Source organism: Cetorhinus maximus, chromosome 18, assembly GCF_964194155.1.
Source record: "Cetorhinus maximus chromosome 18, sCetMax3.hap1.1, whole genome shotgun sequence".
NCBI lineage: Eukaryota > Metazoa > Chordata > Chondrichthyes > Lamniformes > Cetorhinidae > Cetorhinus > Cetorhinus maximus.
In genome coordinates this window covers 101,635,027-101,660,199 of record NC_135896.1, presented here as the reverse complement: position 1 = coordinate 101,660,199, position 25,173 = coordinate 101,635,027, and the positions used below count along the sequence as shown (strand labels likewise).

Sequence of the window (25,173 nt, the reverse complement as noted above, 5' to 3'; positions counted from 1 at the left end):
CTTGGTGGACTTGTTACTACTGAATTCAGGGCACGCATCTCGAATAAAATACAAATTGCAAAATCATTGATCACGTGATCAAGTTTCCCTTGTGGATTTGATCAGCCTGGCTCACAACATCTACCGCATCAAAACAAATTGGGGGCTCTTTGTGGGATATTTGAAATCCTTGATTGGTTTGGAGTTGGTGAATCTTAAGGTTATGAGTATGAGAAGCACTTTGAATTCAGGAGTGGGTGTGAAGGATTTTTAAAATGTTAAGACTGCAGAAATGGCTGCATCCATGACTAAAACTTTTTTAGATGTAGAAGATATTACTCCAACTGGGTTACAAAAAGTATCCAAGAGTAAGCTAACAGAGTTGGAGGATAAGTTGCAGTTGAGGTTACCTGTAGGGGCAAAGAAAGCAGATGTAACTCTTTCGAGTACATTCACAGTTCTTGGTTTTCCGGGAGTGGGACATGAACCCACAACCTTATGGTTCAAAGGAGAGGGTGCTATGAACTGAGCAAGAAAGCAGACGTAGTTGAAGTGATAGCACAACATTTAAAACTGGAATTGATACCTGAGTCTAATGAGTCACAGCTGGAGGCAGTGAGACTTCAGTTAACAATGAAGAGGCTTGAATTTGAACAAGCGAAGGAAATGAAAAAAAATTGAATTGAAGGCAAAAGAAAAAGAAAAAGAATTGGAAATGAAAAAAAAATCTGGAACTAGAGGCAGCCGAAAAAGAAAGGAAAGGGAGATTATTTCAAAAAAGATTGGCAATACGAAAATTTGATCTCCAGAGGGAGAAGTTAGCGATGGAAGAGAGAGAGAAGAAAAGAGACAGAGAGTATCAGCTTAAAAAGCTGCGCTTTAAAAAACAGACATTAGATGTTGAGGAAAGTTCTGATGATGAAAACACTGTTCACCTAAAAGCCAGTGGGGAGATGTTTAAATTTGTGCCAACTCTTCCATAGTTTGAGGAAAGAGATGTGGAGGCATTCCTAATTTAATTTGAGAAGAAGAGCTAAACAGATGAAATGGCCACAAGAAAACTGGACATTGTTGTTACAATCTATGTTAGTGGGTAGAGCACATAATGTTTATGCTTCACTGTCAGAAGAAATGTCAGTGGATTATGATGTGGTAAAAAAACACTATTTTGAGTGCACATGAGTTGGTTCCTGAGGTATACGGACAGAAATTTAAGAATATAAGAAAATAGCCTGGGCAAACTTATATTGAGTTTGAGAGAATAAAACAAAGTAATTTGGACCAGTGGATATGGGCATTAAAGATAGAGACAACATAGACAGTTCTTAGAGAAGTAATTTTAAAGATTCAATTCCTTCGGTAGTAAGAACCCATGTGGAGGAACAGAGAGTTCAAACGATAAGACAAGCAGCAGAGATAGTTGATGATTATGAATTAGTTCATAGAGCTAAACCCTTTTTTGTCACTGTTTTAAACCTGAGGGAAGGTGAAAGGAAGGTGGGTAGTCAGGAAAGAGAAAGAGTGGGTGGAAATTCCTAGGAAGTTTTTTCTCAGATTAAAAAGGAAGGTGCCGAAGGTCGAAGTGACTCTCGAAAATTGAGGTGTTTTCATTGTAATAAAGTTGGGCACACAAAGTCAGAGTGTTGAAAATTACAGGGAAAATCTGTTGGAATTATTGGGGTGCAGAAAAGTTCTGGAAGTAAAAGCACTGTGTATTCTGAAGTTCAGGCACAGGAAAAACCAGTGGTTTGTGTACAGGCAAAACAGGAAGAAGCAGCGATAGGAAAGGAATTGGGAATGTGTTCACAATTTACTCAAGAGAGTTCTGAGGAGCAGGTTGAGGAAATGTTTTTGTATGTGAAAGATTTAGTATGTGAAGGGAAATCTTTCAATGTGTACAGGATGGAGTAGGTAAAGATATTAGAATTTTAAGAGACACAAGGGCTAGTCAATCCTTAATGTTGTGGGATAGTGATATTTGTTGTTCAGAGGGAGTATTGCAGGAACAGCTGATAATAAGTGGGTTTCATGGAGATGCTGGACCTACTCCATTGTGGAAGGTAAAATTAAAGAGTAAGTATAAAACAGGTGAGGTGATTGTTGGAGTAGTGGAAAAATTGCCCATTGCAGGGGTTCAATTTATTTTAGGTAATGATATAGCTGGGTCACAGATGTGGGTGATGCCTATTGTAGTTGAGCAGCCTGTAGAGGTGTTTTCAACAGAAGTTTTGAAGAAAGAGTATCCTGGATTGTTTCCAGATAGTGTGGTCACAAGATCACCAGCTCACCGGTTGAAACAGGAAGAAGAGGAAGTTAAAAGGCAGGGAGAAGGTGTTGAAATTCAATTGGCTGACACTGTCTCTAATAAGGTTGTTCAGAAGAAAGAATGAAGGAGAATGCAGCTGAGGTATTTAACTCAAGGCAGTTGGTAGAATTACAGAAAAAAGGATCCACAAATAAAACAGTTAAGTCAACAGCTTACCATCCTGAATCACAAGGTGCTTTGGAAAGATGGCATCAAACTAAAAACTATGATGAGGGTGTATGGTCGGGATTATCCACAGGATTGGGGATAGGGGAATTACATTCTTGTCATTTGCTATTACGGATGCTCATAATGCATTGACTGGATTCAGTCCTTTTGAATTAGTCTATATGGGGACCACTGAAATTGATTCATGAGAAATTGGTGGGTCAAAATTCAGGAAATACTCTCCTGGATTATGTATCAAACTTCAGAGAAAGATTGTGATTTAGCTAGGGAACATTTAAAGATATCGCAGCAAGTGATGAAAGTGAAAGCAGATAGGAAAGCTACAGCTCTTAGTTTTGTTGCTGGAGAAAAAGTGTTATGTCTGTTACCAATACTGGGTGACTTGTTAAAGGCAAGGTTTAGTGGGCCTTACAGGATTGAAAAGAAACTGAGTGAAGTAAATTATTTAATAAATACTCCAGATAGAAGAAGGAAGCAGAGGTTGTGTCATGTAAATATGCTTAAATGTACTTTAACAGGGAAAAGGAACAAATGGAGGTATTAATGGTGGTAGATAAGGAGAAAGAGGTAGAAATGAAGGATTCTGAAATTGATCTTCCTCTAATCAAATTGCATAATGAGGGGGTACTTGAAAATTTAAATGTAATATTGAGTTACCTTCCAGACAAGTGTCAAAGTGATTTGGAGAAGTTATTGCAGTCATGCAAATCTATTGGTGGGAATAAGCTGGGAATTTAGCTACACATGGGCCAGGATTTTCCCATCGGTGATTTGGGAGCGGAGCCCACTCACCGACAGGAAAATGATGCGGGATGATGTCAGGAGGAACCCCCGACGTCACCCCGGTCTCTTTAAATTTTTAGGAAGGCGGGTGGACAGTGAAATCAGCTGTCCACCCACCGACCTGTCAATGGCCAATTGAGGCCATTGACAGGCTAATTAAGATTGTTAAAGACCTGCCCGTCCAACCTTAAGGCTGGTGGGCAGGCCAGGAGCCCCAGCGGGTTCCTGATAATACATGAAATCTCATCCACTGGCGGGATGAGGTTTCATGACCGTTTTTAAAAAGTTTAATAAAGTTTATGTTGTTTTTATTAACATGTCCCATCTCGTGTGACATTGTCACATGAGGGGGACATGTTAATAATATTTTTATTTTTCTATTTTTAAAATTTTTTACACTGTCACTAATCTCCCTGAGACAGCACTTAGTCTCAGGAAGCAGTGTGCTCTTAATTGGCCCACCCACTCAAAATGGCGGCGGGCCCTGTTTTGGTGGCAGGGGTCGGCTGTCCGCCCGCTGCCAAGCTGGTGGGGCCCGCCCATCCACCAAGGGCAAAATTCTGCCCTGTGTGTGGACTATTGAAAGGTGAATGCGGTGACAAAAGTGGATTCATATCCTATACCACGGTTGGAAGATTGCATTGAGAAAGTGGAACAATCAAAGTTTATCACAATCATTGACTTACTGAGATGATATTGGCAAGTATGGTTATCAGAGACAGCAAAGGAAATATTGGCTTTAGTGATGCCAGATGCACTGTGTCAGTTTAAAGATATGCTACTTGGCATGAAAAATGCATCTGCAACATTTAAAAAACTGACAAAGTAATTGCAGGGCTGATCAATTGTGCTGTTTATATTGATAACTTGATAGTTTTCAGTTGAACGTGGAAGGAGCATTTACAACATCTGGAAGAATTATTTAGTCGACTACAAGGAACTTTATTTGGTAATGAACTTGGCAAAAAGTGAATTTGCAAAAGCACAAGTTACATATATAGGCCATTCCATTGGACACGGCAAGGTGGCTTTGAGAGATGTGAAATCAAATTCAACTTTGCTGGATTTAACCTATAAGGATGCTGCCTTATCGAAGATGGAACTTCTACACTAACAACATGTCAATGCTATTGTGGATTTCCCCGTGTCTACAACAAAACGAGAAGTTTTGAGATTTCTGGGCCTGAGTTGGTTTTACCGGAAATTTGTACCAAATTTTAGCAGAGTGGTTCCTCCATTGACTGAACTATTGAAAAAGAACAAGAAGTTTCAATGGACACAGGGGTGTCAGAAGTCATTTGACAGTTTAAAAATTGTACTGAATACGACAGCAGTTTAGGCTGTACCTAATTATGCCAAACATTGGGCATTGGGGCTGTTCTGTTGCAAGAAGATGAAACTGGAATTGAGAAACTGATTGGGTATTTCTCATAGAAGTTAAATGTACAACAGAGAAGATATTCAATGATCGAAAAAGAAACTGAGTGCTGTGTTAGCATTGCAACATTTTGAGATTTACTTTGCACACAATTCGTTAGAAGCAATTGTTTATCCAGACCACAATCCTTTAAAGTTTCTGGACAAATTTCGAGACCGAAGTGCAAGGTTGTTCAAATGGAGTTTTTATTACTGTAACCATTTAATCTACAGATTATACATGTGGCTGGATGGGAAAATCTGATTGCAGATACATTGTCAAGAGTTAGAAGCTCAAAGGAAAATTGGACATTTAAAACCTAGACACTGAACTGGAATGATTTCTGTTGATACCAAGGATTTGTATATCTATTATGTTAATGCATGTATCTGGTATTGTAATAGTGTGAGTATATAGATAAGTATAGGAGTTAATGTAAGATGGGTTAAGAAAATGAAGCTGTCTTTTAAAATTATGATGGTTCATTTTCTCGTTAAGGAGTTGGGTGTCACGAAAGTATAATAATTCTCATAACATTATTGTGATTTATTGTAAAGGTGAGGTTTGGATAGTTTGTCTATGGGTAAATATTTTAGCTCAGCAGGCCCATGCCTGACCTGACCAAATGTAAAATGATGCGCGATGACATCGGGCGAGCATCCCAATGTCATTGTGCACTCGCGCGATATTTCAGTTGGTGGGCGTGTGACAATTAAAAGGCCTATTAAGGCAATTAAATGGTTAATTAAAATAAATTTTTCACTGCCCGTCCAATGGTTGGCGGGCAGGCGCAAAGGCCTTTGTTTGGAAACCTCATCCATGGGCGGGATGAGGTTTCCAGAAGCAAACTAAAATAAAACCTTTAATTTTTCATTAATAACATGTCCCTGCTCATGTGACAGTCACATGAGTGGGGACATGTTTTATAACATTTATAAAATCTTTTTTTTAAAATCAGTCCGTCCCCCTGAGGCAGCTCTGTGCCTCAGGGAGATTTGCCAGTGGGCACTCGCGTACATGCATGAAGTTCGGGCTTGCCCTGCTCGCAGTCCCCCCTCCCTCTCCTGCACAGGCAGGGCTGAAGCTTGTGTTTCATGCTGGGTGGGCCTTAATTGACCTGCCAGTGTGAAATTGCCTTTCGGCCCCAATCGCGCGCGGCGGCCGGCTTCCCAACCGCCCCTGTCGAGCCCGCCCGACATGGGTGAAATTCTGCCCTATGTGTGTGTGTCTGTGGGACTTTGTTGAATTGGAGACAGCTGGTCTGGAGGCTTTGACTCATCAAAAAGAAGTGAGGTTTGAAATGCTAATTACGTAAACATGGCTGAAGTTTTAGAAGGTGAAGGGAGGAGAATTTGTATTTTTCGATAAATCAGAGTAGTTTGAATTTGAAAGGGATGGTAGGATGTTACGCCTAGCCAGAGAAGCTAGGCCAAGCAGTGTGTTTATTTTTCCCAAAGGTTACTAACAATATTAGTACCGTGAATAGATTTATATTATGAGGAAGATAGAGTTCCAAAGACACATGGGAACAATGGAGTTTGGAGATGAGCCTATCTGTCAGAGAAAGGGCATTGCAAGACTAGCTGAAGTGTGAAAAGCCTCCAGTATGTGTGCATTAAGCTGCTGTCTGCAGGAAGCGGAGTTGGGAAAAGCCACTTTGAATTCTACTGTCCAGGGAATTGTAGTGATTTGCCTGGGACTGTTTAAAATCTATTTGTTTTTTACCGTTGCCTTAATGGGGTGTAACTGGGAGGCAGATTAATTAGGGGTTTAAGGAGTTATTATAGTAGTAATTCGTAAACCTATGTATGTGCTTGAAATCTTTTCTTCTGTTAGTAAATGTTTAATTTAGTTTTGTAAAATACCTCTAGAATCTTGGTGGACTTGTTACAACTGAATTCAGGGCATGCATCTCGAAATAAAATACAAGTTGCAAAACCATTGTGACCACGTGATCAAGTTTCCCTCGTGGATTTGATCCACCTGGCTCACATCATCTGCCACGTCATAACAGAATTGTTATCTACAAATTACTCTGAAAATGGTCTAAATCTTCCGATCAGGTTCAGAACACCAGTTTCCGACTGATCAGACAGAAAACTACCCAATAACCTTCCTCCAATTTTTCTGGCCAATCTTCCGATGGAGGATCCTGCAGAACTCATCCAATGCAGGATACCTCGGATGGAGCAGTGGTCAGAATCTGCGCAGACGCCATGCTCCCTTTTTATGGCACTAGCTGCCATGAAACTAAAAGTTTAAATGTCCCAAAGCTTCTTAGTGTGTCAGTGAATGTGCGTATTAGTGAATAGATTAATGCGTAGGTATGCAAGTGGGTAGGGTGGGTGAGTTAAGTTGGTAAGGGGGTAGGGTGGCAAATGGATAGGGTGGTGAGGATGGGTCAGGTTGGGTTAGGAGAGTCAACAGGGAGGTCGGGGGATGGTTGTGAGGTCATTTCAGTGGAGAGTCTAGTGTTGGAGGCTAGTCAGGTTGGGTTGGTGGGGGAAATCAGCTGGTGCAGTTAGTCAGGTCAGGCCGGGAGTTTGAGGAGGGATTCAAGGGCAGTGGGATTGTTGTTGGTGGTGGGGAGTGGCATCAGTTGCGTAGTTACCCAGGAGTTAGACTAGGATTTTTGTGTTTAGCAGTTCCTCAGTAACTATGCAGGTAAGTAAATCGGAACTGTCCGAAGTCCCCGATTCTAACACAGAGAGTTGGAGACTTTCCTGGAGGGCCCCAAGGAGCAGGGGAATTGACCACGAGAAGTGTAAACTTCCCAGGCAATTACCACGGAGTCAGTGCATTAAGACTTTTGCCGAGTCCTATCGTGCATCTTGGGGGGTATGTCCAGTTTCCGATGATCCAGAGGCCGGAAGATCTGGCCCATTATTGCAGCCTTTAACATGATCATACACTCTCTCTTCAGGTGCCATGCCTTAAGTTGGTGCTGGTGACCATGGGTTTCCATGTATTGGTCCATGGTTATGCTTGGCAAGATACTGCAATGGTTTATCATTGTCTTCTGCAGGTTCTGGCTGACTAGGAGACTCTCCTGCGCTGATCACCTACCATAGGTGGTGTATTGGAAGGATGTGCAGGTTGTTTTGGTTGAGTGATGAACACACATTCCTAGGACATCAAGCCCTTGGCCAGAACATTCGGGTCAGCAAGCTGGGGCGGGGCCCACTTGCCAACACGTAAAATGATGTGCGGTGATGTCGGGCGTGCGTCCCGATGTCACAGCGCGTCATTCAGATCTTCAGTTCAGTGGACACGCACCAGACTCAACTGCGCGCCTGCTGAACTGTCAAAGGCCTATTAAGGCCATTTAAGTATCAATTAAAGGAATTAACTGAGTTGCCCGTCCAATCTTAAGCTTGGCGGGCAGGCGAAGAGGCCATTTGCATTTTTCATGAAACCTCATCCACGGGCAGGATGAGGTTTCATGAAGTGTTTATAAGTTGAATGAAAGTTTTTATTAAAGTCCCATGATGCTGTCACATGAGGGGACATGTCTTAAAAATTCTTTTTTTTTTCTTTATTAAAATTTTTGAAAATCAAACTAATCTCCCCGAGGCAGCTCTGTGCCTCAGGGAGATTTCTGCGCTCTTTTGTGCGCATTTGCGAAAGAGCACAGGCCCCAACTCTCCCTCCTCCCCCCCCCACCCCCCCCGCCCGCACAGGGAGTGCTCAGTGCTTCCGGGTGTGCGTCATGCTGTGCGGGGCCTTAATTGTCCTGCGCGTGTAAAATGGCAACACAAAGCCAATCGTGGGTGGCAATCGGCTGCGCGCCCGCCCACGCCCGCTCCCAGTCCAACCTCCCCTGACAGGGAGAAAATTCTCCCCTTGGAATTGGACTCCGACCCAGAGCTTCTGGCTCAGAAGCAGGAGCACTACCCACTGCCCCACAAACTTCCTCCTGTTCATATACTGCCAGATCCAAATTGTATTGACCACTAAACCGTCTGAACCATTATCATCTACAATGGCCATTTCCTCTATTATGCCACATGCAGATATAAGTTTGGCCATCCATTTATTTTGTTTGTCTTTGTTTAAGCCAATGCTTTCTGCTTCTGCTTTTGACAATTGTTTGACATAAATAGAATGTTGCTCTAGTCCTAAACACTTAAGCAATATCTGCATCCAGCTGATTCAGTTTCATTTATTACGGAATATTTAAGAACATCAGAAACTTTTGGCATCCTCTCTACATCTGTGGTCAAAGTTGCCTCCTCCAGTGAACTTTCACCATCTTCACCAATTCCAAAAGTTAAAGTGGTTTTCTAAGACGGAAAGAGGTGATGCATGTGATAAAAATGGATCTTTGCTTCACTTTCAAACAAATACTTTAAAGTGTATAATAAGTTTGTTCTGTATAGCGTATGTCACACTTTAAATGTACTTATAGAACAAAAAAAAACTACAGACAAATCTGATTAGTTGAAATTTCTGTGAACCAATCATCAGTCAGTTGAAAACTCACCTTGTGCTGATCTGTCACAAATTATTTTCAAACCTCAGGGTGGAATGTTCCGGCCCCTCCCACAGTCGGGATCCTCCGGGACCACCGGAGTCAATGGAGATTTGAATGACTTGCCGTGTCATTCCCACTGCGATGGAGTGGTAGAATTCCGGCCGGAGATTTGTTCACTGTCCCAGGTCTCCCCTCCCCAACATTCTTATACACTCAGTGTGTGCTGTACCCTGTAGTTTACTTGGTGAAATTCTACATGTGATCTATTAAACATGGTCTGAAAAGAATGGGATCAATTTTGCTGTGATTTGTATCCAGTCAACATATTTCCTGAGTGACAAGTACAACAAATAGTCCAGGGAATTAATCAGTTCTCTAGCCTTGTTGCTTTGGGATTTCTGAGGCTTTGTCTAAGTTGGCCAGCTGACTGTAATATCAGTCAAATGGGACATGAGAGGGCATTCCGGACATTCCCACCAAATTAGGAGGGACATTTCAAACAAACAGCCCTTATGGCCTTTTGGCCTGGCAAATAAGTCAATTTTCTGCTTTCTCAGGTAAGTTGGACCAGGGGTTGGCTGGAGGTCTTTCAGCTCCTGTTTTGGGAAAGCAACCAGAAGCCCCTGGGAGCAGGTGGGGTGTGGGAGGGGGTGGAGGGTTGGGGTATGAGGGGATGAGGGGGTGGGGGGGAGAGGGGGTGGCGGGAGGGTGGGTAGTGAGGGGGGCTGACGGGGGCGTGGGGGCTAGGGTGTGGGAGCTGGTGGGGGGGGGGTGGGGGGTTAGGGGAGAGTAGGGTGGTGGGGGGGTGGGGGGTGGGTGGGGGGGGTGGAGGGTGGGTGGGGGGAGAGGGGGGTATCGGGGGGTTAGAGGGGTGGAGGGTGGGTGGGGGGGAGAGCGGGTGGCGGCGGGGTGGGGGTGGGGCTGCTGTGGGCAGGGTTTGTTCCAGGAAAATTGCCCCCAATATGTCAGAGTGCATTATCATGGCTTTCCAGGTAGCTCTATTTCCTGTATTACATCTTGGAAACTTACCGGGTAACTGACCAATGAAGAGTTCAGTAAAGCTGTAATTAGACTGTTCCTAAATTACTGTTTAAAAAAATACTGATATAGTAAGTAGCTCTTTGAAATTTTTAGCCTTACTGGGTTTTTAATGCCAATTTAATGTTCTTTCACACAATTCCATATCACTCATTATTCATATTTTAATCTCGTTATTTTCAGTTTCCTGAATGTGGATTCTATGGGATGTACGATAAAATCCTCTTGTTTCGTCATGAATCCAACTCCGAAAACATCCTACAGTTGGTGAAGGCTGCAACTGATATTCAAGAGGGGGATCTGATTGAAGTTGTCCTGTCAGGTAATATTTCACATCAATGTACCTGTCCTCGCCCAATAATGCAATGATATAACTCAGCTTGATTTCAATTTAATAACTCTGGCACTGATTGAGGAAAGAATTCCACTGGTAACTTTTATTCTGAGTTAACTGCCAAGAGAGTTACTAATCACCCTCCCTCTTCAAATGTGTCAAGCATCATGGAAAGATTCTGCAGGAACTATTAAATAGATTCATGTTCTTTGAGAAGCTACAATGAAAAGCTGCCTAACAGTTCACAAGATAATTATGAGAAGGACATTTGACCATCTGAATTCATCCATCTAAGAAGTTCCCAACATCCCTCAACTGTAGCATCCATTGTTTCTTAAATGGTTCTGAGTTTTTTGCCTCCAATGTTAAACCTGATCTTTTATTAGTTTAAATCTGTGCCCCTTAGTTTGCAGTAAGATAGATGAATTAATGGCACATAGAGATAAATGTTTTAGCTCTAATCACCATCATGTAGACATGGGGCAGAAATTTCCCTCTGTGGGGTGGGGTTAGTGAGGGGGCAGGCTGGAACCCGATCAGGTCCGCGCTGCCATTTTACGAGGGCGGGCCAGTTAAGGCCCACCCAGCGTGACGCTCGCTTGGAAGCGCTGAGCATTCCCTGTGCAACTGGTGGGGGGAGATTCCCTCAGTCAGGGCATGTGGGTGAAAGAGTGCAGGAGTCTCCCTGGGGCACAGAGGTGCCACAGGGAGATTTGTTTAAGTTTTAACCATCTAAATAAGAAATAAAAAAACTTCTAAAACATGTCCCTTCATGTCACATGAGCTGGGACATGTCAATGAATGTTTTGAACATTTTAATTGAATTTTAAAACACGTAATGAAACCTCACCCCGCCCGTGGATGAGGTTTCCTGATAAATGCGAAGGCCGCCTGGGCTCTTCACCTGCCACCAGCCTTAACGTTGGACGGGCAGCTCATTGAATTATTTCAATTAGTTTTTAACAGGCCTTAATGGTCGGCTATCCGCCCACCAAACTGAAAATCTAAACAACGCGCGGTGATGTCAGGACGCTCGCCCGACATCACCACCTGTCATTTTACACGTCAGCGAGTAGGCCCCGCCCCCACTCGCTGACCCAAAAATTCAACCCATGGTTACAAAAGCAACCAAAGTTATCAACATCCTGGGGGGTGACCATTGAGCATAAACTGGTCTCAGTTTCTCCCCTATTCCCTGCTGTACCACTCCCAGTTTATTTCCTCTTCATTAACACCCATTAGCTCTCTTCTCAATAAAATCTATTTCTGCCTCCCTCACTTCTTCACTGCAACACTCTTTTATTGTCACCTATTCCTCTGCCCACCATCTATCTGCATCTACCTGAGTCAGGATATTAATGCAGTAAAATAGCCACCTGTCCCATGTCCGGTCAATCACCTGGAATTGCAGCTCCATTGGCATCATGACATTTGCCTGTCCCTGGGGGCTAACTGACCCATCCTTAACTGGTGTCCACATAGCGTTCTTCACAAAGGAGGTTACCAGCAGTGGCAGGATGAGGCCAATAACTGTATTCTTAAAGGATAAACAGATGGAGGGTACTGATTGATTAAGTATATTGAGCACATATAAAAAAGAAAAAAGACTGCCCGGACACTGGGTTGGTAGGAGGCAGAGATTTGTAATGTTGTGTTTTGTAAAAATCCCCACTATCAAGAAAAGGTCTATATTCATGCTTCACCTTCTGGCTTGGGATCCATTTAGCACCCTCCTCCCCTTTACCCAAAATCCTACCATGGTTCCAATGTCTGTCAATAAGGGATTGGAGCCTTGTTCTAATGGAGTGCATCTTGAAATGCGATTCGGATTTTATCTCATTGCTGGGTAACAGAGCCTGTGATTACAATTCTTACAGCATGATGTGCTGTATTGCAGACTGGCAACATATGGTTTACATATGCAGAAGATTTCTGCATGGCAGGGATTATTGCTGTTGCATTAAATTGGAGATTTAAAGGTGATAACTTCTTCCAAACAGTGAGATGGAATTACAGCAGAATCCACAGATCTGAAGGGATCATGAAGCACATAAAAAGAAACGGAATCTGAGTGTGTATGACTTTTTTCAACATTGTTGTCATGACACTTGAGTAGCTGTTAACCTCAGCTGTGCAAAAGACATAGTCATTTAGACATGAGACAGGAACTGTTCTGACTTACACCTGCATCTTTTAATTTGTTAAGCCAATGAACTGTGAATATAATGGAAATTTATTTGTTACTTTTTAGATGGTGAATAAATTTGAGAACCATGCCCACTTGACCTTTTACACGTACAGTAGAAATGTTTTAATTAATTAGGTTGTTTTTTCTGCTGTTGAGTTTAGATAAAATGTTTATTGGAATTGTTGTGGTAAGAATGCTGTACCTTCCAAATTTCAGTATATCCAAATCACTGGTGCTTTACACCATGTGATCTAAACAAAACGTACACCGCTATTCATTTTTTGCAACAAGGTAATTAAATGTTGAACATTCTGTTGTTAATGATAATTAAATATTTTTAGCACATAAATCACATTCAAAATAATTCTACGGCCTGAATTTTGCGTTCATCGGGCGCACGCGATCATTGGGCCCAGGAGCGGACGGGAACCTGTCCCCCCCGCCATCGCGATCGGCACTTAGCCTATGTTCCACGCTGGCTGACTGTTGAGGAAGGCTCAGCGCTGCCGGGGTGGGGGTGGGAAGAGGGTGAGTGCCGACGCCACTGCGAACGCTGGTAAGCGCTTCCACTGAGCTCCCTGAAGACAGACAGAGGGAGCTCTGGGAGCTGCAGAACCTCCAAATAATAAAAGAAAGCACAAAAATGCTGCAAAAAAATGTCCTTGCAGCTCAATCAAGCACCTGAAGGCATAGCTCCAAAAAACCCACAGATATTTCTTTTTATTTTAAATCCTAATGGAGATTTCATCCCGCCCTTGGATGAGGTTTCATCAAAAATGTGAAGCCCGATTGGCTCATCTCCCAACCATAAGGTTGGACGGGCCACAAAAAAGTCGCTTACCAATGGGCCGTTAATGAGCTTAATTGTCGGCGGGCACTCCTCCGACTTTTACATGCGCCCACAAAGTGAAATATCGCACAAGTGCGCAATGATGTCGGGCCGCTCACCCGACGACATCTTCCATGATTTTACACCCATTCGGGTCGGACACGCGCCTGCCCACGGGAGGTAAAATTCTGGCCAACCTCTTGTTTGGGTGTTTAATAACTTGAATGAATATCATTTATACCATGATTGGATCACTGGTCATTTAAATTACATTTTACAGCAAATATATATGTCAGTTGTTCTGATAATAAACTGAAGAATGGAATTTCATCAGGATTCACTAAAGGGAAAAATATAAAAGGGGCAGCTTTTCCTCTTATGCACAGGGTGGAGTGTGCATAGAGGAAAGTACATAGAGGAAAGTCAGGCAGAGATCACTACACTCAAACCATAACCTCCCAATTTTCCATCCATTTTAATCAGTGAATTCAGCATACACCAGGAATTGAATTTGGGATCCTCCTGGTTGATGCTGTTCAGTTACATAGTGGTGAGAGCATGTCGGCTCAGCGATTGAGTCGGGCGTTAAAGACATGTAGGCAAATACACTCCATGTAGTCTTTTCACCTGCTTCTCTTTTGTTCTATGTTTGCCTCTGTTTTCTCATTATCAGTAGATCTTACAATATTAAGGAAACGAATGTTTAACATGATGTATGAGCTATGCATGGATTTTATTTACTTTCACAGTAACATTATTAAAAGAAAACATTCAGTGGAATGTCAACCTCTCACCTACATACATTTTTTCATCTGTATGAGAAAGCTCCTATTTTCTGTTACTCATCAAAATATAATGTATTATATAATGTATTATAGTGTCTATCAGATACATTCAGTACTTCAAACAATTGTGTTTTTGTTAACCATAAGGTTAATACTGCTTGCTAATTGCACACGAGAGTTTTTACCAAGTACGCACTTTGTTCTGCCTGCAATTCTTAGTCTAATGAACAGCTTCTGTACTATTATTACAATACTTTTCATTTATCAGGGCTAGTGCCAAATGCTTATATTTGTTGACAGTTTGATTTTGCCTGATTTTTCTGATAAATCCTGGATCATGAATTATTTCCCATTCAATTTTTACTGAACTGCAGCTGGAATCGGATTTGTGAACTTGCCCATTTCCCAATGTCTTGCCATTTTTGCGTGTCATATAATTCAGTTTTCAGTCTAACTGAGAGATATGTTAAAACGATGAATACCAGTCTATTCCTCCCTGACTATGCTTGACTGTGCCAACTTGTTTGAAATGTTGAATGCATCTGAAAGGCATTATAATAGTAATCTTATACTTCCAGTTTGACCCTTGTCAGTCCTCTTTCACTGCAATGCTGTCCTGCATGGGGGGGAGGTCAGGCAAGTACCTGATTTTCTTGACCAGTCAATAGGATGAGATTCTCTTTCCAACTTCCCCTCAGTCTTTAGAGGAAAGATGCCCGAGTTCCATTTGTCCCCATCTTGTATCAGCCAGGCTGAGGCTGGGAATTCAGTGGCATTGAACCTCCAGCATTTTGTACCGTGGCTTTAAATGTTTATGCTTCAACCTGCTGATTCACTGAGACACCTGAGATATTCAGGGAGAATTCTGAATGGTCAAATTCAAACATAAGCATCTTTCAGGCTTTGAAACTTGTTCAATGTTTCCCAGCTGGCCGTTTAGTTTATGTCAATTTTTGTTTAAAACAACACTGGAGCGGCAGCAGTGAGCAAACCTGACCTTCCTTATTCATTATAATGGATTCCACTCTCGGGAATAGCCGCTGGCAGGTCAGCCTGGTAATCTGCAACTGCTCGCGAGGAAACATAGGAAATAGCAAAACTGACAACCTCCATGTCAAATTAATCTACATAGCGAGCAGAATACAATTAGATATCGACGCCTCCCCCACAACAGTTACAAGTTCTCAATGCAACTTAAGGATAGAAAGGGAGTTTTATGAAAGCAATCAAAGCACTGGCTTAGCAATTTGCCCATTATATATGGGCGCTGGAGATGCTGGGGGCAGAGCTCATCCAACAGTTGTGAATTTTGGGGCAGGAGATCATTAACATAATTTTTCCTTTGTAAAATGGCTGGCGCTGGCCTGGTACCACCTGCCCAGCCCCACGCCGATTGTCCCATTTCCTGTTTACTGTGGCGTGGTGACAAGGTGAAGCAAGCAGTCACTCCAGAACTTTTCCAAATTCCTAACCCGTGCTCGTACACAGCAAAACGCATTATTCTCTGTGGAGATTGACAAATTCAGGGCTTCAGCCCAGGGTACTGTAAAGGGATTTGGTTGGTCTGTTAGCAACCTTGGCCAGCATCTTCCGGTTGGTGACCAGGGGCGGGACCCACTCCCCGACGTGTAAAATGATGCGTAGTGATGTCAGGCATGCGTTCCGACGTCACCCCGCGTTCAGGTTGGCGGGTGCGCATCTGAGTCGACTGCGCGCCCGTCGACCTGTCAACGGCCTATTAAGGCCATTAAAAATACCAATTAAAGCCATTAATGGACCTGCCCGTCCAACCTTAAGGTCGGCGGGCAGGCCGGGAGCCCTGGCGGGCTTCAGAAAAAACATGAAACCTCATCCACCAGTGGGATGAGGTTTCATGAGTGATTTTAAAAACGCAGAATATTTTACAATAAAAGTTTGGACATGTCTCAGCTAATGTGACAATGAGGGGACATGGCAGGGAATTTTTTTTCTAATCTTTATTCAAGGTTTTAAATCGGAGCCGATCTCCGAGGCAGCATTTTGCCTCAGGGAGACCTGTGCGCTCTTTTGTGTGCAAGCGCGAAAGAGCACGCTCCCAGCTGAGGGAATCCCCCCCCTGCCCGCACAGGGAGCGCTTAGCGCTTCCTGGTGGACGTCAAGCTGGGCGGGCCTTAATTGGCCTGCCCACTTAAAATGGCGACACGCCCCCGTTTTGGGGGGCATTGATTGGAAGCGCACCTGCCTGCGCCCGCTCCCGCACTTCCCCTCCGACAGGGGGAGAATGTTGTCCCTAGCATTTTAAAATGGTCTATTGTTAGTAGAATTTTTCAGTGCAACTTCTCCTTAGGTTTCCTTAACTTCTCCGAGGTTGGGACGCCTTCCTCTCCCTCCCAGAAACATGATAGGGTTCCCCATTGTCCTCACTTATCACCCCACCAGCCTCCGCATTCAAACGATCATCCTCCGCCATTTTCGCCAACTCCAGCATGATGCCACCACCAAACACATCTTCCCTTCACCCCTCCCGGCAGCATTCTGCAGGGATCGTTCCCTTCGGGACACCCTGGTCCACTCCTCCATCACCCCCTACTCCTCAACCCCCTCCCAAGGCACCTTCCCATGCAACCGCAGAAGGTGTAACACCTGCCCCTTTACTTCCCCTCTCCTCACCGTCCAAGGGCCCAAACACTCCTTTTAAGTGAAGCAGCATTTCACTTGCACTTTCCTCAATTTAATCTACTGCATTCGCTGCTCCCAATGCGGTTTCCTCTACATTGGAGATACCAAACGCAGACTGGGTGACCGCTTTGCAGAACACCTTCAGTCTGTCTGCAAGCATTACCCAGACCTCCCTGTCGCTTGCCATTTCAACACTCCACCCTGCTGTCATGCCCACATGTCCGTCCTTGGCCTGCTGCATTGTTCCAGTGAAGCTCAACGCAAACTGGAGGAACAGCACCTCATCTTCCGACTAGGCACTTTACAGCCTTCTGGACTTAATATTGAGTTCAGCAATTTTAGATCACGAACTCTCTCCTCCATCCTCACCCCCTTTCCGATCCCCCTTTTTTCCAATAATTTATATAGATTTTTTTTTTCCCACCTATATCCATTATTTTTAAATGTATTTCCATCCATTGTTTTATCTTTTAGCCTATTTCGATCCCTTCACCCCACCCCCACTAGGGCTATCTGTACCTTGCTTGTCCTGCTTTCTACCCTTAATTAGCACATTCCTTAGATAATATCATCACCTTTAACACCTCTATGTCCTTTTGTCTATGACATATTTTGGTTATCTCCACCTATCACTGGCCCTCTATCCAGCTCTACCTGTCCACCCCCGCCCCCCCCTTAAACCAGCTTATATTTCACCTCGTTTCTATTTTTCCTTAGTTCTGTTGAAGGGTCATACGGACTCGAAACGTTAACTGTGTTCCTCTCCGCAGATGCTGCCTGACCTGCTGGGTTTTTCCAGGTATTTTTATTTTTGTTCTCCTTAAAATTATCTGTTAGTTGCATTTTTTGCCATTGCTGCTTTGTTAGCAGTTAAAATCGAAGCCTATTCTTTGAAAAATCTAATAAAGCATTTCATGTCTTCAAACAAAAGATGTAATAACAGCTAGAGCTCGTGCTTAAAGTAAATGACATGCAGATAATGACAGGAACTGCACTTCAGTTCACATATTAGGGAGCAGCTGTTCTAAATCAGATTTTCAGAGTTTCTAGCCATAATGCAAATAAAGATCATGAATATGGATCCCAGTCTACATATTTTGCCATGGAGCATCTGCTCTTACACACTAGAGACAGCAACCGCCAGAACAATGTCATTTCCTAAAGCTTAAACAAGCATTCTCCCTACTCCTTCCATCATTCTGGGACAATTATCTGCTGGGACTTTACTTGAATGTGTGATGTTCAATTGTTCAGTGTTTGATTATGTCCATCTGTTGGCTGTTGACTATATATGTTTATTTAAGCTTGGGTGTAATGACTGAGAGAGAGGAACTAAACTGGAGGCAAGTAGTTGGAAGCAAGAGAGCAGACATTATAAAGCATTGAATAAAACTCCTGTTCAGACATATAACTCTGGAGTAAAATAAAAGCAAAAAACTGCGGACGCTGGAAATACAGAACAAAAATAAAAATACCTGGCAAAACTCAACAGGTCTGACAGCATCTGCGGAGAGGAACTCAGTTAACGTTTCGAGTCCGTATGATTCTTCAACAGAACTAAGAAGAAATAGAAAAGGGGACGAACTCTGGAGTACATCGTCTCTGCATATCTCTGAGGCATAAAACATAACAGAATAGTTATCAATTGACCTGATTAATGTCATGACTCACTGGGGATAGTGCGCTGCAATATCAGCCCCACTGCTCCCCGAGTTACGATGAATGTGAAAAAGTTTGATCAACTCACCTAATTGTTTAATTTAGGTTAACAGAATACGAGCACCAGGTTTGTAAACTTAATAGGTAAATATCTGTTTATTGAACAAATAGTCTTTAACCAGTGGCAAAGGAAAGAAATATGAACTGCTAATTTCTAACTCATAACCTAAACTCGACCCCTTCTTAAATCCCTATACACAAATACAAGACACATAAGACACACAAAAAATATGGATTTTAAGGGTGGGATAAAACAGTTCAATAGCACCACTTCTGGAGCACAGGATTCGATGGATTGATTTTGATCAATGTCTTCCAAATTCCTTTCAGTTCTTTGTTGATGACACAAGGTGGCCTTCCAGCACTTTCAGTCTTTACATCACTGGTTGTGCACTTGCCTTTTAATGTCTCTAACAGTGATTTTCCCCTTTGCCTCTTGACAGAAGTTTTCAGAGTGAGAGAGCAGGTTATAGGGATTAAGGAGAAAAATCCAGCTAGCTATTATTGTGGAGTTATTTGAATCTTACACAAACAGGAGCAAGAGGTTTTAGGTCTTCTCCCTTTCAGGCTAGGAGTTATTCTGCTGCACTGCTCTCATACAAACCCTGGTCACCTGGTCAGGAGCCAATTAAAACCTTGTTGCCAGGCTGTTCCCCATTAGACCAGACTCCTCCTCAGCACCATCCTGTCTTTCATGGCACACTCTGTTCCAGGACAGCAACAGTGTATATATCCCTCACACTGTTCCAGTAAACATGTCCTTCAAACTGCAGCCATTGTAATTTTAATCTACAGTCCAACAGAAATAAAAAGATTTGTTCCTTACACTATTTTGCATAGTTTATCGAAAATGCAGACCTTGTTATGATAAACTATGATGAACAAAAGTAGTACACAAGTTTTTAGAAGTTTCATAGTTGGTATTATTCAAGCACAAGTGCCTGTAAGACTATTTTTTATTTTCAAGATACATCATTTATGTATTATGATTAATATGAGAAAATATTTGACTTTTACTGTAACAGTGGGAATACATAAAATTATGAAGAACCTACTTCTGGCCAGGTTTGAATGGCCTGATAATGACTGAAAGATAAACATTGATCAATACCAAGCTCCTTTAGATGCTGAGTAAACTGCTGCATATTTCTAACATTTTCTGTTTCTCTTCTAGATTTCTAGTATATAGAGCTTTTCTTTTCATCTTAATACTGCGAATTAACATTCTTTGAGCCTAGATTTTGTGGAGATTTTTGAATTCAGTTATAACCAGACTGGCTGTAGTAATTTCTGCTAATAGAAAACTAAAACCCAAATACAGAGGTTTCTTTATCTTTATTTAACATAAAACTCAGAATTTAAAACTGTTTTCGCAGTTTAATTTTTATAATTCATCAGATCTATTCACTTTTAAATAATTCTATAGTTTATACTGACCTTATTTTTTTGGCAGAATTATATATGGAACATTTTTAAATATGATATTGTAACATCTTTTTAAAAATTCAAATAGATTAAAGCATCATTGAAATAAAGGGGACAATGAGTGTTTTTTTAAGATGTCAAATCAACAAAAAATACTCACATAAAAGTGGTTTGGGCTGTTTTTGTGAACCACCTTATCTAATAGCAATGCCACAGTTTAAATAAACCAAAAAAAAAGATGAGGGCTGTAAAAATAGGACATTGCAAATGGAACATATTAACTTTCTTCATGAATGTAATTTTGTTCCCTCTCTTTCGTGTCTTATGACTTTATGTATCCTGGGAATTGAAGATGCAGTCCCATTTATCAATTATAAACTCTTTCAGAGAATGAAATATTACAGTTGCTTCAAACATTAATAAGGAATACGCTATAGCAGGTAGGAGTAACTAAACATTTGACTGATTAACATTTGAATAAGGCTGTAAGAAGAAAGTGGGCAGGGGAATTAGTTCTGGATTTCTCCAGCAAATACACAATGGGCCCCCTGTGTTGTAAACTTTTCTGGTCCTTTAGGTGTACTATCCAGTACTTACCCAACAGGTAAAGGAGATTTTAGTAATGTCCGTATTGGACTTTAAAGCTACTTGTATTGTCACAAGCTAACTCCAAGGTGGAAATGTTGTCTATTGTCAGGCAGGGAAGCTGGGTAGTATTACATAACATCTGAAGGGAGAGAAACAAGAAGCTGTTCTTACTCATTTATTACAAAAAGCTATGTGATATCCTGAGGCCATTTTATGTCATTATTAAGATGCAAGTTGTTCCTTTGTTTCATAGTGTAGTGCAGATTGCTTTCCATCAGCATCAACCCTCTCATAATACCTGTGATGTAATATCACAGACTACATCCTTCCGTGGTGAAAAATATTGGGCTTGGCAAAATCTTCCAACCAATTCTTTCGATGAAGGGAAGTGGTAAGTGTCTCAAAATGTATTTAGAATCAGGAAGGGCATTTTTTACTTTTGGTCAAAAGCAAATTATCTAAAAGAAGAAAAGACCTGTATATGGGGGTAAATGTTCTACTTCACTATCTGGGCAGTAAGCCAGCAGAGTGGATTGCTCATCCATTGTAGAACTACCCAATCTTTATTCCATTGAAATCAATGGGGTTAAAATTGAGGGGGTTCTACAAAGTGAGGGAATATTGGGCCAGCTGCCTCACCTGGGCCAGGATTTTCCGGTGTTTGGGCGGGCAGGCCCCAAGAGTGGTCAGGAAGTCGACCCCACCCGCGATTGGGCTCCGACCACAATGTCACGCTGGCTGGCCAATTAGCGGCCAGTGTGAAATGCGCGCTGCAGTGCTGCTGGGGTGGGGCAGGAGAAGAGCAAGTGCTGAAGTTGGCGCATGCGCAGGAGTGAGGCATGGCGCTGCCTCAGGGAGCTGAAGATTTTTGAAATAAAAAACTTTAAAAACATGTCCTCCTCATGTGACTCTATAGAATTTTAAGAATTTTTATTTAATTTTTATTTGTTGTTGGAAACCTCGTCCCACCCGTGGATTTTTGCTTAAACATCACTGAATTAAAACATCCACAGGGAAATGTTATCCTTCTTGCCTTGAATTGAAGATGTGTGGGTCAGCACAGTGAGGCAGAGGAAGGAGAAAGGATATAGTAGACAATATATTTGGAGCTTAAAAGGAACATGAGGAAAGTTTGGCACATCATTTACCATCTCTTATACTTTGTCCACTAATGGAGTGGATCACCCAACTGTTGTAGAACCTGCCTGATCCTCAATTCATTAAAAACAATCTGCTCTGTCAAATTACCATCCTGGCAGTGAAGATGAAAATTTCATCTAATTGTTGCTTGACAGCTCATTGTTGCTGGACTCAAAAGGCATGATGGTCTACCTTCTTAGTGCACAATCAGACCCTACAAATGGACTCCGCAGAGATGAATATGTCTGTCCTGATGGGAAGTACTCACTTAGTCCATTTGTGTTCTATGATTTGGCACCTCAGTGTTTGAGCAGTTAAAGGTCTCCTGGCTGCCAAGGAGTATTTCTTGCAGCCTGTTCATCAGAATCATGGAGGGCAGCATTTTCAATTCATCTTTGTAGTTCCGTGCAGGCAAAGGAAACCCTTATTTCCTGTTGGCTGCTGTGGAAGATCATCCTTTCTATGTGCCAGAGGCTATCCCATAAATGAGTGGAATTGTGGTTAACAATCTGAGATGAATGATGCTGATGACATGGTCATTAAGCACATTAAACTTATTTGATTCTGATTTCCTTCAATTTATGTAACGTTTGTAGTTATATAAGCAAAAGAAACTTGATGTCAAGAACACAGTGAACAGCTAATTTGAAAGAGTGTAAATGTTTTCCTGTTTGCAGCACTTTCTCAATGAGAAGCTAGATCCTAACTTAGAGTTCAACTGATAAGCATCACCGATTTACAAATACTGAAGATGGGAACTGCTTAGGAGGAGAACTATTATTCTGAGCAAGCAGTTTAGCAAATCTAAGTACCAATCAAATCTATTGCATTGTTGTGGGATACCTGGCGATGTTTTGAATTGAGAAGCCAACTTGAAGGGCTAAAACCCACAATGCAAGACCGAAAGAGAAGATGAAGTAAGTGAGTCAGGTATGATCCACGATTCTAAATGTTGGCTTTAAAGCCTTCAAAATTTAATATGCAGAAAAGATTGAGGGAGATGAGGAGTTCTTCATTTTTGATATTCTGGGAAAGAATAGATTAGAATTGAAGATGTGTGGGTCAGCACAGTGGGGCAGAGGAAGGAGAAAGGGTATAGTAGACAAAATATATTTGGAGCTTAAAAGGAACATGAGGAAAGTTTGGCACATCATTTACCATCTCTTATACTTTGTCCACGAATGCTGGGGAGACGTTAGAAGATATCACAGAGGGTAATGCATTCAATGTAATCTATATGGATTTTAGCAAGACTTTTGGTAAGGTTGCACATAGCAGACTGTTCACAAAAGTAAAGCAATGGGATCTAAGAGAATGTGGAAAGATCCAAAATTGGCTTAGTGGCAGGAAGCAAGGATAATGGTCAATAGGTGTTTTTGAGGCTGGAAGACTGTTTGCAGTGGTGTTTATTAGGGCTCAGTACTGGGGCAGGATCCTTCCCCCATCGGGGGCGTTGTGCGGTAGCAGGCGGGTTCCCGAGGCAGGGGTGTGGCACCATTTTACGTGGGCAGGCCAATTAAGGCCCGGTCAGCGTGACACCCGCCAGGAAGCGCTAGGCACTCCCTGTGCAGGCTGAGGGTGAAAGATTCCCTGAGCAGGGAGTGCGCTCTTTCACACATGCGTATGAAAGAGAGCACAGATCTTCCTGAGGCAAAGTGCTGCAAATAACAGGTAGATAAGATGGTCAAGAATATATAAGGGATACTTGAGGCATAATCTAAGAGCTGGGAGATTATGATACTGTTGGAATCTTGTGTGCAGTTTTGCTCACTGTGCAACAGGAAAAATATGATTGTACTAGAGAGGGTACAGAGTAAGTTTACAAGGATGTTGCCTGGACTGGGAATTTTAGTTATGAACAAAGATTGAATATACTGTGGTTGTTTCTCTTGGGAACAGAGGAGGCTGAGGAGAGACCTAACTGAAGTGTATACATTATGGAGGGCCGAGATAGAGTGAAGAGGAAGGCCTTATTCCTCTTGCTTGAGGGTACTGTAAACAGGGTCATCGATTAAGGGGTAGCAGGTTTAGAAGTGATTCAAGGGAAAAAGTTTTCACCCAGACAGTGATGAGGATCTGGAACTCACTGCCTGAAAGGGTGGTAGAGGCAGAAACCTTCATTACGTTTTACAAATACTTGGATATGAACCTGAAGTACAGTAACCTACAGAGCCACAGGCCAAGAAAGTGGAATTAGGCTCGATGGCTACTTCTCAACAGGTGTGGACATGATGGGCTGAATGGCTCCTCCCATGCTGTAAATTTCTATGAGGAATACAGAGCAACACTAAAAGTTTCTGTTGGAAGATGCAGTGCACTTCCCCAAGCTAGCATCTCAAAAAAGCTGAGTAGAAATAGAGATCCTTCTGTGCTCTGTAGAGTCAATGGGCAAGGTCTTTGTCCCCTCAGTCACACCGCTCTGTATGCAGCCTTTATTTTTCAGACCTCAATCAGAAAAACACTGTTGAAAATGTTTCAATCCAAGGATATAACAAAATAAAAACCTCACCTGTGCTGGCTCTTTGAAAGACCTTGCCAATTAATTCAATTTCTTTGTCTTTTCTCCATAGCCCTGCTAAGATTTTCCCTTAAAGTATTTATTCAATTCCCTTTGGAAAGTTATTATTTAATCTACTTCCATCACCCTTCCAGGCAATTCATGCCATAAATGCTCACTGCATAAAAAAATATTCTCCTCATACTGCCCATGGTTCATTAACTAATTACCTTAAACCTGTGCCCTCTGGTTACCAGTATTTCAGCCATTGGAAACAGTTTCTCCTCTTATTCTTCTCTGTGTTACGACTGCAGCTGATGTTAATGCTGAGCAAGCCAGATCACAGATTGAAATCGGTCTCAGCTGATCGTAATTTTTTTCTGTACTGTAGAAATGAGGAGGGAAAGCTACTGAATACAAAAGTACAGGGCTCCAGTGATAACATTTAAAGTTTGAAGAATTACAATGTTTTTTTAAAAGAATAGGAAAATAAAACTTAGACAGACAAGATAAAAGATATACTTACAAAATAACCCCCAAAGTGCTTTACCAAAGATACACAATAAAACTATCTTTTTGGCAACAGCCCTTATAGATTCTTAACCATAAAATCCAAGAAATATCACCCAAACCAAGAAATGGCTTTCACTTTAAACAGAAGTACAATCCACGACTTCCCAGAACAAACCCACGCTGATGTGGGTTTTCCAAAGGAAGTTTTAAAACAAACTGTTTCTCAGGACAAATATTCTCCTGGCCCAAAACTGAGCTGCTTTCTTCAATTGAAAGGTTTTCTCAGCTTTACAACACACTCCAAAACACCGG

At 42.1% G+C, this 25,173-nt stretch overlaps 1 protein-coding gene across 1 annotated transcript in view; it reads left to right on the top strand.

Annotated features, from left to right (window-relative positions):
* Nucleotides 1-10,372: 10,372 nt before the first annotated feature.
* LOC144693400 (serine/threonine-protein kinase D1) overlaps nt 10,373-25,173 on the top strand; it is a 193,290-nt gene continuing 178,489 nt past the window's right edge. Inside the window, exon 1 of the mRNA XM_078563280.1 lies at nt 10,373-10,507. Within this exon, the coding sequence (XP_078419406.1) occupies nt 10,393-10,507 (115 nt within the window). The 5' untranslated portion in view covers nt 10,373-10,392. The remainder of the gene's footprint in view (nt 10,508-25,173) is intronic.